General features: G+C 39.8%; 2 protein-coding genes across 3 annotated transcripts in view; both read right to left on the reverse strand.

Annotated features, from left to right (window-relative positions):
• Window positions 1-273, reverse strand: part of LOC106880413 (mitochondrial import inner membrane translocase subunit Tim16) — a 6545-nt gene extending 6272 nt beyond the window's left edge. For both annotated transcript variants that reach the window (XM_089348251.1, XM_089348252.1), the window contains exon 1: window positions 1-273. This exon is cut by the window's left edge and continues 429 nt beyond it. In XM_089348251.1, the coding sequence (XP_089204377.1) occupies window positions 1-154 (154 nt within the window). In that variant the 5' untranslated portion in view covers window positions 155-273.
• An 8216-nt stretch (window positions 274-8489) lies between these two features.
• Window positions 8490-14089, reverse strand: LOC106880412 (protein timeless homolog). Its single transcript, XM_014930328.3, has one exon. It carries the CDS (start codon window positions 13964-13966, stop codon window positions 9266-9268), a length of 4701 nt encoding a protein of 1566 aa, XP_014785814.1. The 5' UTR covers window positions 13967-14089; the 3' UTR covers window positions 8490-9265.
• Window positions 14090-14631: the final 542 nt, after the last annotated feature.

A 14631-nucleotide genomic window follows, 5' to 3' on the forward strand; every position in this document is an offset into this window, starting at 1 on the left:
TGTCGTCGGCAGCGCGACGGGTCCCTCTTCGTCCGCCGCCAGATCTCTGAGCATTTTGTTGACTAGTCCTCAATTCCTGGCGTAAAGCAGCCGTAAAGGCCCGTCCCACGATCTGGGCTCCAGCCACAATGATTTGTGCAAGATACTTGGCCATGGACCGTTGTTATGTTCGGGTTACAACACCAAATTACAATTATTGAGGCAGCATGTCGTGTCCTTCACAAGTAGCTTCCGGTTGAGGTTCCAGGGAAATAACTTCAACACGAAAAAGACCGGTTCTTATAAAATGGTCGAAACGAAACTGGTTTCTTGGCTGAGCAGGGTAAACCAGTTTCGTTTCGGAAATTGAAATGGTAACCATAATATTGTACCTGCTAGAAATAGCAACGAATGTTTTTCTCAAAATCACAGCTATCTTAAACACAGACACACACACACACACACATCAAGCAATGTAGCCTAACTTATAAAAAGACAAGATGGTCATATATGGAAAACCCTTGCTTACAGACCGTTTATCTATCATAACCTCAGTTATATTTACGAGTTTTCATAGAAATATACGAGACTTTAGAGTACACAAGTCCTCAATTGTCTGGTCTCTATCACAGAAGGTCGTATTTGAGGTCAAGGAGTGAGGCTTTGCGGAAAGAAAAATGATTTCCTTTCGTGCCCCCATGAACTATTTAGCGTACGATTGAAGAATAAATGCACCTTTGGTTTTTAGGTCATTGGTCTATGTGGTCACTAGAGCTGCTAGTAATAGCAGCCATATAACTCAGAAAATCACATCATTAGAGAGAAAAAAATTATGGTGACATTGGATAATGTAGGTCGAGGTACATCTTGCTGGTAAAAAGGATTGATTGGAAGGTCGTTAATTATGTACTTACTCAATCAAGGCATACTCGGGAATTAAACGATCTAATGGAAGCTGTTTTTTTTAGACCGGAAGTGAATTTTTAAAAATGATACCCCTAGTTGCAGATATGGCTTTGTGCTTAAGAAACTTGCTTTCCAACCACATGGTTCAGGGTTCAGTCCCACTGTGTGGCACCCTGGTGGAAAAGGAGAGGGGTGAAGAGAGGAGAGAGGGAGAGAGAGAGAGAAGAGGGAGAGAAAGAAGATGAAGATATGTTGGGGCACAAGTTAAAGGGGAGAGTATATAGGTGTAGTAATACAGGGGATTGAATAGGGTGAATGGGTGGGTAAGTTTGCAAGAGTGTGAAAAGAGGGTCCAAAATGGTTGGGAAGGGAATGTGGATGAAAGGAGTGAGGTTCGGAAGATGAGTTGCAGGGTAGTGGGAAGGGATTCAGCAGGAACAGGTTGTGGTGCAGGTAAGTTTGTGAGGGTGCAAAAAAAAATGGGAGATAGAGGGGAGGGGAATGCAGTGAGTGGTGGACATGAGAAGTGGGAGGGGCATTAGGGGAGAGGAGTATATATTTCCTTATTGCTCACAAGGGGCTAAACATAGAGGGGACAAACAAGGACAGACAAAGGGATTAAGTCAATTACATTGACCCCAGAGCATAACTAGTACTTATTTAATAGACCCCCGAAAGAATGAAAGGCAAAGTCGACCGCGGCAGAATTTGAACTCAGAACATAATGGCAGATGAAATACCATTAAGCATTTCGCCCAGCGTGTTAACGATTCTGCTAGAGGAGTATAGACTCGAGAAACACACCTTTAGGGCCTCCTTTTTACTTACTAGACGGGTCTTCCCAAGCACAGCAAATCACCAATGACCTCAATCTTTTGTCATCTTCTCTATGAAGCTCAACATCTGAAGGTCATTTCCTACCAGTTTGCCCTGCATCTTTTGGGTTTACCTCATCCACAACCAAGAGGTTTATACGATGGACTCATCTGTCGAAGACGATGGATAAATGTTCAGCTTTTTGCTGAAAAACCTGCACAAGTGATCAAAAGCACGTGCCACCACATCAGCTCACTCTCTCTCCATCAAATCGATGTTGCCTGAACAGGTGCATCAGGTGTGCCACGCATCAGGTGTCACAGTGATCACAGAGCAATGTGAAATGAAGAGTTTTACTCAAGAACACAATGCACTGCTCAGTCTAGGAATTGAAACCACAATCTTGCAATTGTGAGTGCAACATCTTTACCTTTAGGCTATGCGTTGTTGCATATATTCTTTTACTTGTATCAGTCATTTCTCTGTGGCCATGCTGGAGCACCACCTTTTAGTCAAAGAAATCAACCCCAGGACTTCTTCTTTGTAAGCTTAGTACTTATTCTATCAGTCGCTTTTGTCGAACCGCTAAGTTACGGGGATGTAAACATGGTGGGGGCACAAACACAGACATATACACCAACACATACATATATATGTATAATATATATATACATGTGTGTGCAATGGGCTTCTTTCAGTTTCTGTCTACCAAATCCACTCACAAGGCTTTGGTCGGCCTGAGGCTTTTGTCAAACCTGAAAAACAGAAAATTCGCATGCACGCATGTGTCAGAGTTTGTGCATATCCTTATCTTGACATCATGTAATGGCTATAAGCAAGCATCACCATCGTACAAGCAATGTTATCCATCCCAGTCTTCTGTGGAAACTATGTCTAGCTATTGGGATATAATAGGTTTCTTGGAAGCAGGTGAGGTTTAGAGACAGAAAGAGCATCCGATCATGGAAATTCTGCCTCAACAAAGACCCATACAAGCAAGGAAAAATTGATGATAAAAAGTTGATAAAAAAAAAAAAGAAATTCCTTTCTTCTTTTGGGCTTTTCAATAAAAAATATTTAAAGAAATTTAATGAAAATACTTAACAAAATTTATAAAGAACCATAAAAATTCAGTCATATTACATTTATATATTCAGAACATTTAATGTGAAATATGTTTGGTGAATATTAATTAATATTACATCAATGTTTGGCTGGAAATTAGTTTTTAATTTTAAATTACTCACATTCTTCCAGATTCAATTTGCTAATTAATAATTTAACACCTTTAACCATTAACTGCCAAATTTTTTGGCTTTGCCAGGTGTCTTAGGAGTTCAAATAATATAGAGAATTAAAATTTTCTTTATATGTTAATTATTTTGGAAAATATGGTAAATTTTTGAAAAGTCTCAAATGGGGATCGCTGAAAACAAAGGCATATTTATCCTTTTCTATTCAACTACAATAATAAACATATTAGTTTTTATGAAACTATAGAATCGAATGTGAAAGTGTATGAAATATCAATGAATGATATTTTGATGGGAAATGCCAAAACAAAAAAAAAACAAAAAAAAGGTTTTCAAAACAGTCAATATTTTTGTGGTTCAAAAATTGTGATTTATTACACAAAATGTCCTCTAGAATTGGCCAGATTTAATAATGACAAACTTTAACAACTAAATATTGTTAAACACACCTCTGCAAATGCAGAGTACATAAGCAATTCACTTTAAATATAACAAAACCTGGCAGTGAGACTGTTTTTAGCAGATCCCTAAATGGGGCTCATGGCAGGCAATGGGTCAAGGCTCAAGATCGTTTGTTTATTAATCGCTTGGATAACCACATAGAATCCCATGGGGTCAGTATTCAGCCCTGATTTATTCAGTGATTCTCAGGTCTATGGACTCCTTTGACCCCTATTTTACTCAACTGGACCCTCATAACCATTCAGTGTTCAATAAAATCCTATTATATTTTTATGATTAAATATTATTTGGAATTGTATAAAAAAATTGTTAAAATATTTTGTGTAATTGTAACCAATTTATTGCAGATAAACCATAGCTGTGGCCAGTGCCCTCTGACTGGCTCCCATGCTGGTAGCATGTAAAAAGCACCATCTGAACGTGGCTGATGCCAGTACCCCGTAACTGGCCCCTGTGCTGGTGGCGCGTAAAAAGCACTATCCAAATGTGATCGATGCTAGGCCCGCCTGACTAGCACCTGTGCCGGTGGCATATAAAAAGCAACCATTGGCATCCAGCTGTAGAAACTCTGCCAAATCAGATTGGAGAGCCTGGTGCAGCCATCTGGTTCTCCAGACCTCAGTCAAACCGTCCAACCCATACCAGCATGGAAAACGGACATTAAACAATGATGATGAAACTTTAGCAACAAAATCTTGGATGGTCATGGCAAGAATGTCTCTGATGAAAGGGTCCCCAAAGGTCATATGCTCCGTGGTTAAGAACCACAGGTTTAGATAATTTCTCATATTTCTACATCCAGCTAAGGTCAAACCACAGAGGGTTGATAAAATACTGCTTGTTGTTTGGCCCTAGGTCAGCCGTGGTTGAGCAGATCTTTGATCAAACACATCCTTGCCATGACCACCCAAATTTTTCAGACATTGTTTATCCTTCTAATTTTTGTCGATGGTAAAGCGTGTTTTGAGAGATTCAGCTGCTATTTCTAGCGTATTTGAAAACCACGTCGCAGCATTCAGCCGTAATCACAAATTCAAACCTTGTGACTAAGGGAGAAACCAGAACAAAATCAAATTATAAAAAGAACCAATTTTTCAAAGGTCCAAGGGACATAACTCGAACAGACTTAAATAGCACTGCTATTTGATACTAGCCCTGATCAAGCTGACATTGTTAAAAGCATTCCAGCCGTGACCATACCGACATTTTTCACACATAGTATACATTATCCAATGCGTCCGCTTTTTTTCACAGACAGTATAATTTGAGAAAGATTTGGTTGCAGGAGTGGCTGTGTGGTAAGTAGCTTGCTTACCAACCACATGGTTCCGGGTTCAGTCCTACTGAGTGGCACCTTGGGCAAGTGTCTTCTATTATACCAAAACTTTGAGTGGATTTGGTAGAAGGAAACTGAAAGAAGCCCATCGTGTGTGTTTACGTCTCTATAACTTAGTGGTTCGGTAAAAGAGATCGATAGAAGTACTAGGCTTAAAAAAAAAGTACTGGCGTTGATTTGTTTGACAAATATTCAAGGTGGTGCTCCAGCATGGCCACAGTCTAATGACTGAAACAAGTAAAAGATGAAAGATATCATCATCATCATCATTTAACGTCCATTTTCCATGCCGGCATGGGTTAGACAGTTTAACAGGAGCTGGTAAGGCTGGAGAGCTGTACCAGGACCCAGTTGTCTGTTTCCGCATGGTTTCTATGGCTGGATGTGAATGACTGAATTTTGGTTGGTCGACTCAAAATGGCACTTCATGCTGTTTATTATTTATAGCTTCAACTACTTCAAGTTCCACCGTTAAAAACAAAGTATTATAGTTACCATCATCATCATCATTTAACATCTGTTGTCCATGCTGGCATGGGTAGGACGATTTGACCAAGCTGCACCAGACTTCAGTCTGATTTGGTATGGTTTCTACAGCTGGATGCCCTTCCTAACATGCCAACCACCTTTCAGAGTGTCACTGGGTGATTTTAAGTGGCACTGCATGGGTACTTTTATGTGTAGTCTATTTAATGGAATTATAAACAATCTCCATAACAACTGCCAGTCTTTCACCCCAATAACTCTTCCATCAAGCTGTCACATCCTTCATCCATTCATTTGGGTTCTTTTGTCATAAATCTCCCTTCTACTCATTCTCTGGGCCACATGGACTTGAAATAAAAGGGACAACATAGGGTAGTAAATTTTGAGGATCGAATACTGGAGATAGCAAGTCGGACAAAATGCTTAGAAGCATTTCTTTCGATGTTTTACGTCAAGTACTGTGGTTGATGTAATCGACAAGCCCCCTCCCCTCAAAATTACTCTGTGTGTGTGTGTGTTATGTGTGCAAGGCTACTTCATTGGTGCTGGTGTCATGATAGAATATAACCAATACCCTTGGCAAAGTGGTGGATGAATGGGAGGAAACCATGTAGGGTCCTGTAGGGCCCTTTAGTCAGGTTGAGTAAATGAAAATCTCTAACCATAGCAAAAATAAAAGGTGTGAGTGAAATCTAATACTGTGAACCATCTCGGAGGACAGTGACTCCAAAGAACTAGCTTGGACAGAGACAACCCATTTGATGCGTGTGAGACAGGAAAGTGAAAGTGAAACTGATGTTGGTGATGATGACTAAAGACCCACCCACCACAACAATTGAAATCCTAAAACTAAGGCACCACATAAAAAGTACTCAGTACACTCTGTAAAGTGGTTGGTGTTAGGAAGGGCATCCAGCTGTAGAATCCATGCGAACACAGATGATTGGAGCCTGGTGCAGCTGCTGTCAAACCATCCAACCCATACTGGCATAGAAAATGGATGTTAAATGATGATGATGATAATATTGTGCTCCGCAGTTGGTTCCATCCATTATGGTAGTAGTGTCACACAGAAACAGCAACCAAAATAGCTGCAAAATATTTTAAAACAACTCAGAAACTATAAACAAGAACAGGATTTGGCCATTTGTAATTCTTCTTTTTTCTTCTTCTTGACAGAACATATTTTTCAGATAAATTCTAAAAAAGATTTCTGAAACAGACATAAGCCAATGTTATATTTTGAAACAAATATGAAACATGTGTGTTTGTTTGTTTGTTTTTCCTTGTCTAGACAGAATGCTGTAATTATAAATGGTTATCATGAAAAACATGTCTGGCCTTGGAGGGGAAATATTACCTTGCTTGGAAACAGGTGACGGTTAGCAACAGGAAGGACATCCGAATGCAGAAAATCTGCCTCAATAAACTCAGTCTGAGCCATACAAGCGACGAAAAGTTGACGTTAAAAGACGGATGGTGGAGAATCTAACACAGTGATCTCCCCTTCGTTGCGAAGATTTAACTCGGATCAAATCAAATCTGGGACTGAACGACAATCTGACAGTTGATTATTAATATCAGAGTTAGAACTCATTCACATTTAGTAATAATTAATAATAATAATAATAACAACAACATTGACGTCCACTTTTCCATGCTGGTATGGGTTTGGTGGAGTTCATGGTGATGAATTTTCTACAGCTCAATGCTTTTCTTGTTGTCAACCCTCGTTTCTTAGCAAAGCAATATTTCACCCTGGCCACACGTTTCCACAAAATATTAGAGGCGTGTGGGTGTGTGTGTGTGTGTATCATCGTCGTCATCATCACTCAGTGATCCTGTTCCATGCTGGTTTGATGGGATTCAATGTGCCCAAAGGACTGTACCATGCTCCAGTTGTCTGTTTTGGCAAAGTTTCTAAGGCTGGAGACCCTTCCTAATGCCAACCATTTTACAGTGTGTACTGGATGCATTTCTCATGTCACCTGCACGAGCGAGGTTGCCATGCAGCTCACATGACTACAAACCCTGGGACGGGGATTAGCTTCATGCGAGTGAACAGTGAGGGAGGGGTTTGAATAATGAAAAGGGGAGACAGTACAGGTTCTTGAAAAACATCCGTAAGGTTACTCACGTGGCACACAGAAACTAAACAAAAGATTCTCCTCCCCATCCATCTCTATATATACGCACTTATGTGTGTGTGTGTGTATCCTTGTCTTGACATTATATAACGGTTGTAAGGTGGCAGGTTGGCAGAATCGTTAGCACACTGGGCGAAATGCTTTGCAGTATTTCATCTGCCGCTACGTTCTGAGTTCAAATTCTGCCAAGGTCGACTTTACTTTTCATCCTTTTGGGGTCGATGAAATAAGTACTAGTTATGCACTGGGGTTGATCTAATCGACTTACCCTTCCTCGCAAATTTCAGGCTTTGTGCCTAGAATAGAAAGGATCAAATAATGGTAGTAAATGAATATAATTATTATACAAGTGATGTTGTTTGTTTTCAATCTTCCAAGAAAAAGATGTTTGGCCATGGGGGAGGGGGGATGTTACCTTTCTTGGAAAGAGGTGAAGGTTGGTGACAGGAAAGGCATCAACAAGTTCCATCCAATCCATGCGAACATGGAAAATGGACATTAAAAAAAATAATGTCTTTATTGCCCACAGGGGGTTAAACATAGAGGGGACAAGCAAGGACAGATAAAGGGAATAAGTCGATTAGATCGACCCCAGTGCGTAACTGGTACTTATTTGACTCCGAAAGGATGAAAGGCAAAGTCGACCTTGGTGGAATTTGAACTCAGAACATAACGGCAGGCAAAGTACCACTAAGCATTTCAGCTGGTGTGCTAATGATTCTGCCAGCTCACCGCCCTAATGATGAAGATAATGGCAAGATATTACTGTTATATTCTGGGTGAAAACGCCAACCATGTAACTGGCACTCCATCGGTTATGACAACAAGAGTTGCAGTTGGTCCAACCAATGGATTAGCCTGCTTGTGAAATTAACATGCAAGTGGCTGAGTACTCCAGACATATGTACCCTTAACATAGTTCTCCAGGAGACTCAGCATGACACAGCTGGTCCTTTTCTATTACAGGTTCTACTCATTTTTGCCAGCTGAGTGGAGTGGAGCAATGTGAAATAAAGAGCCTTGCTTAAGGCCACAACGCACTCCTGGGAATCATGACCTGATACACTAACCACAAAGCTGGTCATTAATTAACAAAGTGAAATATTAATTAAAAAAAGAAATGTTTCTTTATTAACCAATTTGTCTGTTGAATTCTGTTCTTTTACAAGGAAAAAGGAATTGAAAAATATTTCTAGTTTTAATGATTTTTCAGTCACTTGTGTTGTGTTATAAAAAAAAAATTTATTTAAAACAAAAGTTTTTATAATTTATATAATTTGCTACAATTCAGTTCTGTAGTGTATAGGTGTGTGTGTGTGTGTCGTTATTTTACATTTATTTTATATGCTATATACAAATATAGCATGTGTGTGCATGCGTGTGTAGATATATATATATATACTGTTGTGTCTGGGGAGAACCATTCTCTTTTAGTGTCTTATAATTTAACACACTCACCAGTTCGATTTCCACTCATTTACTTATTTATTTTTTCTAAAATTTTTGTTGCGTCCTGCAACCTTTTCAAGACTATTGAAAAGGTTGCAAGACGCAACGAAAAAATTAAAAAACAAATAAGTGGAAATTTTCCCAGTGAGTGTGTTAAATTATATGGCACAAAAAGAAAATGACTCTCGCCGGACACAACAGAATATGCTTCAATACACAAACTCACATAAAGAATCTTGCAAACCAAATCCCAAAACAATATATATATATATATGATGCTGACTCTCCATAAATATAAAAATAATAATGATAATTTCCTGTTAGACATTCTTTGAGCCTTTGAGTCACAGAAGATGCCAAAGGAAGAAAATATGATTTGGGGAATGGTTACTTAATTTCTTTTACTCCAAGAAAGATTTGGAAAGTCACCTTTAATCATTCTCATCATCACTGCTAAGAACACGTTTCCTGCGAATGGCAGTAACAAGTGGTATATGGTCATCAAAGACATTGGTGTCTGGTTCCATATTTGGTAAGGACAACAAAGTGGCTGGGAAAGTATCAACAGTATTGTTGTTGATAATATTTGGATTCTGTTTGACATATTTGGGGGTCTGGACACTTTTAGCTTTGTCGAACAAATCAACATCATCCTGTTTTGGGTTCAATTCTTTAGTGGAATCAATTTCATGATTTTCCTTATCTTCATCACCTGAATCATCATCAGAGCTCTCCAATATTGCAATTTTCTGCCGTTTACTTCCATTTACCGTTTTTCTTTCTGCAGCAGAGTCATCCAACTCCTCCATAGTCTTCCCACTGTGGCCACCGTCACTGCTCTCAGAGTCTATCAGTTTTTGTCGCTTTTTGGTTTTCTTCACAAAACTTGGTCCTGCAAGCTGCGGGACTGTTGCTTCCTTATTAAGGGAAACATCATCGTTTTCTTGTTGAAGGTCTACAGTGCTAACATTATGATTTCCCGCATCCTCATCGCTGCTATCACTCAATAAACGCTTCTTTTTCTTCTTCTTCTTTTCGGAGGTTCCAACAGTGTCAAAGTTCTCCAACTCAGTTTCGATAAACAACCGGCCATCATCACTGTCACTGTCGGAAGAATTGAACTTTGCTAAAGGAGTTTCTTTTCTCTTTGAACAGTTAGCGTTAAAATCTTGGTTAATTTTTTTCTTGGATGTTGGCAGAGAATTAAGAGGTACATCACTATCATCATCACTGTCATCATCAGCATTTTGTTTAGATTTTACCTGAGAAATAAGAGGTTCATCCCCACTCTCATCATCATCATCAATTTGGATGGAACCATTCCGTGCATTACTCTCAGATCTATCTTCTACATCATCCTCATCACTGCTGTCCTCAAACTCAATTCTCCTCCTCTTCTTTTTTTTATTCTCTTTTGAATTTCTTTGTTTAGAAAACTTTGGAGAATTACTCCCAGAAACATTTAGTTGAGAGTTGGAATCACCATTTTCTTCTTCAGAGTTTTCAGAAATCTTTTTCTTCTTTGTTCGCCGTTGCTTTTTTGAGTTTTTTTTATCTTCATCATTGTTTTTACTGGATTTTGCTTTGTTCTTTCCTTTAGTTTTTTTGTCTTTTGTTTGTTTTTTCTGCAGTGCCATTAGCGCTTTCTTCCTTTTACCATTATTTTCAGAGGTTTTTGATTTCTCTTTCTTTGATTTATTTTGTTTTTGACCAGTCTTTGACTTCACTGACCTAGCCACCAACCATGTCTTCAGTTCTGCTGTATTTGTAGGCTGACCGTTCTCGTCCAGATTCAAGCCATCAGCAATCATGGTCAACGTGGAACCATCCAAATCACCAGTGATACGCCAGAAAGCCTCTTGACCAGTGATAGGCTTTGAGAGGCCAATCAGCAACAGGAAGTCAAGAAATATAGGGTCTTCCATTGCCTCCTCATTTTCTTCAGTAAGTGGTACCACAGGTACACCAACATAGGTACCCGGTGTCTGTCTGTCTTCAGCAGTTCTTCGCAGTGACCTCTGGATCCAGCTGATGGGACCTTTGTAGTCATGGCTCACCAAACATTTCAAAACATCCTCAATATCAGTGCTAGGTAGGTCATCACTGTTGCTAGGTTGGCCCTCAATATCACGAGTTCCTTCGACTTCATCACTTTCCTCTCCAGAGGAATCAGAATGGGTGGCCATCACATGACCTTCTTGAACACAATCATCATCATCATTTGAATCACTGTTACTTCCACTCTCACCACTCCCATCCATTCGTCCCTGTTTCTTCCTCCTTGATCTTTTCTTATAGAGTTCTTTCTTATCCTGGACAATATCCAAACCAAAAAGTTTATCTTTGATTTTATTCTTGGGTTTAGTAAAAGACAAATTCTGCATGGTGTTACCAAGTGGATCATCAGACCCTCGAAACCGTTCAAAAGCATCTCTGAGTTCTGTTTCTTGTTCCTCCGTCCATGGCGCCCTGTCACTGTTGGTCGATGGGGGTTGTTTTCGTTTCAAATCTTTAGCAGATTGAATCAAGCCACTGATTCTCAGCTGGCGGAGAACCTGACCACGAGATTTGGTCTCGTCCGTTAAATGTGCCATGATATGACCAACAATATCCTTCTCAGGGTCTTCTTTCGCTTCATCAAACAACCGTTTTAGTTCCATTTCCTGGTCCTCAGTCCAAACTTGTTTCACATTTTGGTTTGGATTAAAGTAACCATCCGAAAGTTCTCCAGCTTCCCGGGCTGTTTTCCAGAATAACATTTCCATGAAAATTTTTTTGTTCTTCTCAGCTACAACGAAGAATTTCCGGACAATGAACACACCAAATTGCACTATTTCCTGAAAATGCTTCACTTTGGACAGGGCAAATGCTTCTCTGAAGATGCAAAACAGGCGGGCTTGGAAGAACATGCCCTCCTGATGAAGATCAACAGCAATACGGTGGAACATTTTGATGATGCAGTGGTTTGTAAAAGCTGAATTGTTTTTGAAGTTAGCAAGTAGGGTGGTGTAACTTTGGAGAATCGCAGGTTTGGCAAATTTAGCAATAAAATCTCGAGTACTGAGTTCTTCTTCACTGGTAACAACCGAAGACATTTCCTCTTCGACAATATCATCTTCCTGTTCTTCTAATTCTTCAGCCACTGTAGCAGCCATGTTTTCACTATTCTGAGATAAATTTGCCATAAATACCTCTCTTAGGGCTAAAAATTCATCTTCGGGACTCATTTCAGCACTGCCAAATTCATTGTTGTCAGGCCAAACCTCCCGGGCTGCACGGAGAAGTGCCACAGCTTCTGCAGGATTTTTTGATCGAAGGCAGGTCTGTATACGTACCATAGTATCTGCTCGCTGTTGATCAATGTCGACTTCTGAAGCGGCATCGAAGGGGAGAACACCTTCACTCATTTCATTCTCTCCACTCAACACAGCAGAAACTTCACTAGAAACATCATCCCACAGATTAAGAAGTTCTTCTTCAGATAATTGCGTTCTCGAAGAATTGCCAGCATTGTTGTTTTTATTATTCCGAGAGCTTTTAGATTTCTGTGAGGCTTTCTTTTTTTTTTGTACCACGATACATCGGTTAGATTTCTGGGAAATCTCCAACATCTTCAAGAACAGATGAGTTGCATGCACCAAATCTGTCAAATAGGAGGTAGAATATTTGCTGTGATCGAACTTACTTAACAGAACCACGAATATATCGCGAAATTCCATCATGTAGAAAATATTACCTTTTAAGACCTTAGCACTTGATACAAGGTGCTTGTTCTTGGATGTTTCCATAGAATGAAGAGTCATTAAAAGTTCTTGATAAGCCTTCAGAGCCAGATGCACTCGTTTCGCCCAGACTTTAGCTTCTTTCTTATCTGTCGTAATCATTTCATAATAATTGAAGAGATTCACCTGGATGTAATGAAAGGCAGACACTGACAGAGTTTCACTAATGAGTTCAACCTGTTGGCTGTGCAAACGACAAAATTCCATGAAAAACCGCAAGGCCCACAAATAATAGGTTTCATCATGATCTTGAGCAACCTCACGCACCAAATTATCTTTCACTGCAGACATAAGGGGATTGTAGCAGTTCTCCAAGAACTGGACGCAGAATTCTTTTAGGCACAGGCGAATACTCAGAGTTGATCTGCGAACAACATCGACTTGTGTGATGGGGGCACGGTTTTTGGGGGTAACACGAGATTTTTTAGTAATATCAAAAGAATGGTTACCTGCTTTATACAGGGATCCGTGAAAGATGACTTCTCTATCGCTAATCGACTGGACATTCTTAAGTACGTAGGTGCCACCGAACCGGGAGTGTCTTGTACTCATGTATCGAACTCGTTTTTGTTTAGCAATTCGTTCCTGTTCACGAATAATTTCCAATTCTCTCACATCTTTTTCTTTTTCGCTGATCGCTCGTTGGACACCGGCCGAAGCAAGCAAGGCAGGTGTTTGTTGACGAAACATCAGAGTTACAATCTCCAATGTATGCATGCAGTACTGTCTTTCGTCAGCAGAATTAGACACATATAGGAGTAAATCTTCCATACCGCTGACGTGTAACGACCACAGCACTTGGTCGTGAATGCTGGCATCGTCGTCCGTCCTCTTTTCTTCGTTGGCATCTGGCTGAACATGAAGCACATTCCGTACTAGGATCAACAGCCTTTCAATCAACACTCGGTCCTCTTCGTGTCTGTGTTCCCAGTCAAGTTTCAATAAATCGGTTAATTTCTCGGTGAGTACAGCGAAAAGCACATCGTCGACGAAGGCCTTTTTGTAGTTCCTCAGAATGCTTTCTACTTCCATGTAGTAGTTCCTCAGAACTTTATCTTCGGGAATCTGGCCCCCAAAACAAAGACGTGCCGGCTGTGTAAGATTAAGTAACAGCCGTATGACAGTCTCGAAAAGACTGCGATCGGATTTGTATTCTTTAATCAAAGGTAGTAAGTCACTTTGTACAATTTCTGCCTGTCCCAGCTGGCGACGAATGCAACACGTATCGTCATCTCGTCTCAAACAACGTATCAGATCTTTTACCGATTCCAGACAATCCGGTTCTTTTAAGTATTTCGACCCTTCCTGGTAACCGAGGGCACTGCATATAGCTTGTAATTCAACATCCATGATGGTGCTAAAACATTAAACATCAAGTAAGAGAATCAACCGTGGACACTAGTTTAGAAGGAAACAACAACAACGTGACAACACCTTCACTCACAATTGGCGCCAATTCTGAAAACGAGGCTGGCCGCTTACGATGTTGTCACAAACCAACACCAACAGTTAAAATTTATGTATATATAAAATTACATTTAATGTATATATCTATATAAGCTTATTTAACCTAGTCATAAATTTCTACATATTTTTTTTTCTTAAAAAAGGATTCTCTCAGTTATAAACACAATTGTCTTCTCTCCTATTTTTCCTTCCTCTCATTTTACTCATCACTTTCTCCCTCTCTCTCTCTCTCTCTCTCTTTTCCCCTATTCACACGCAAACCTCTTCAAGTAACACTTTTTAAAGATATCCAACACACTGACGCACACGTAACGCACACACAGAGTAATTTTGAGGGGAGGGGCTAGTCGATTACATCGACCGCAGTAGTTGTCGAAAAAAAGTCGAAAGAAATGCTTCTAAGCATTTTGTCCGACGCGCTATCTCCAGTATTCGATCCTCAGAATATTAAAAAAATTTCTTTTTCCTAAAAAACCTTTCCCCCGTCATTACGAATTGTGTGGTGCCAAAAAGATTTGAAAAATCTCCGTCAAAACGGAGACTTGTGT

The sequence above is a fragment of the Octopus bimaculoides genome, chromosome 2 (assembly GCF_046866305.1).
Source record: "Octopus bimaculoides isolate indiv1 chromosome 2, ASM4686630v1, whole genome shotgun sequence".
NCBI lineage: Eukaryota > Metazoa > Mollusca > Cephalopoda > Octopoda > Octopodidae > Octopus > Octopus bimaculoides.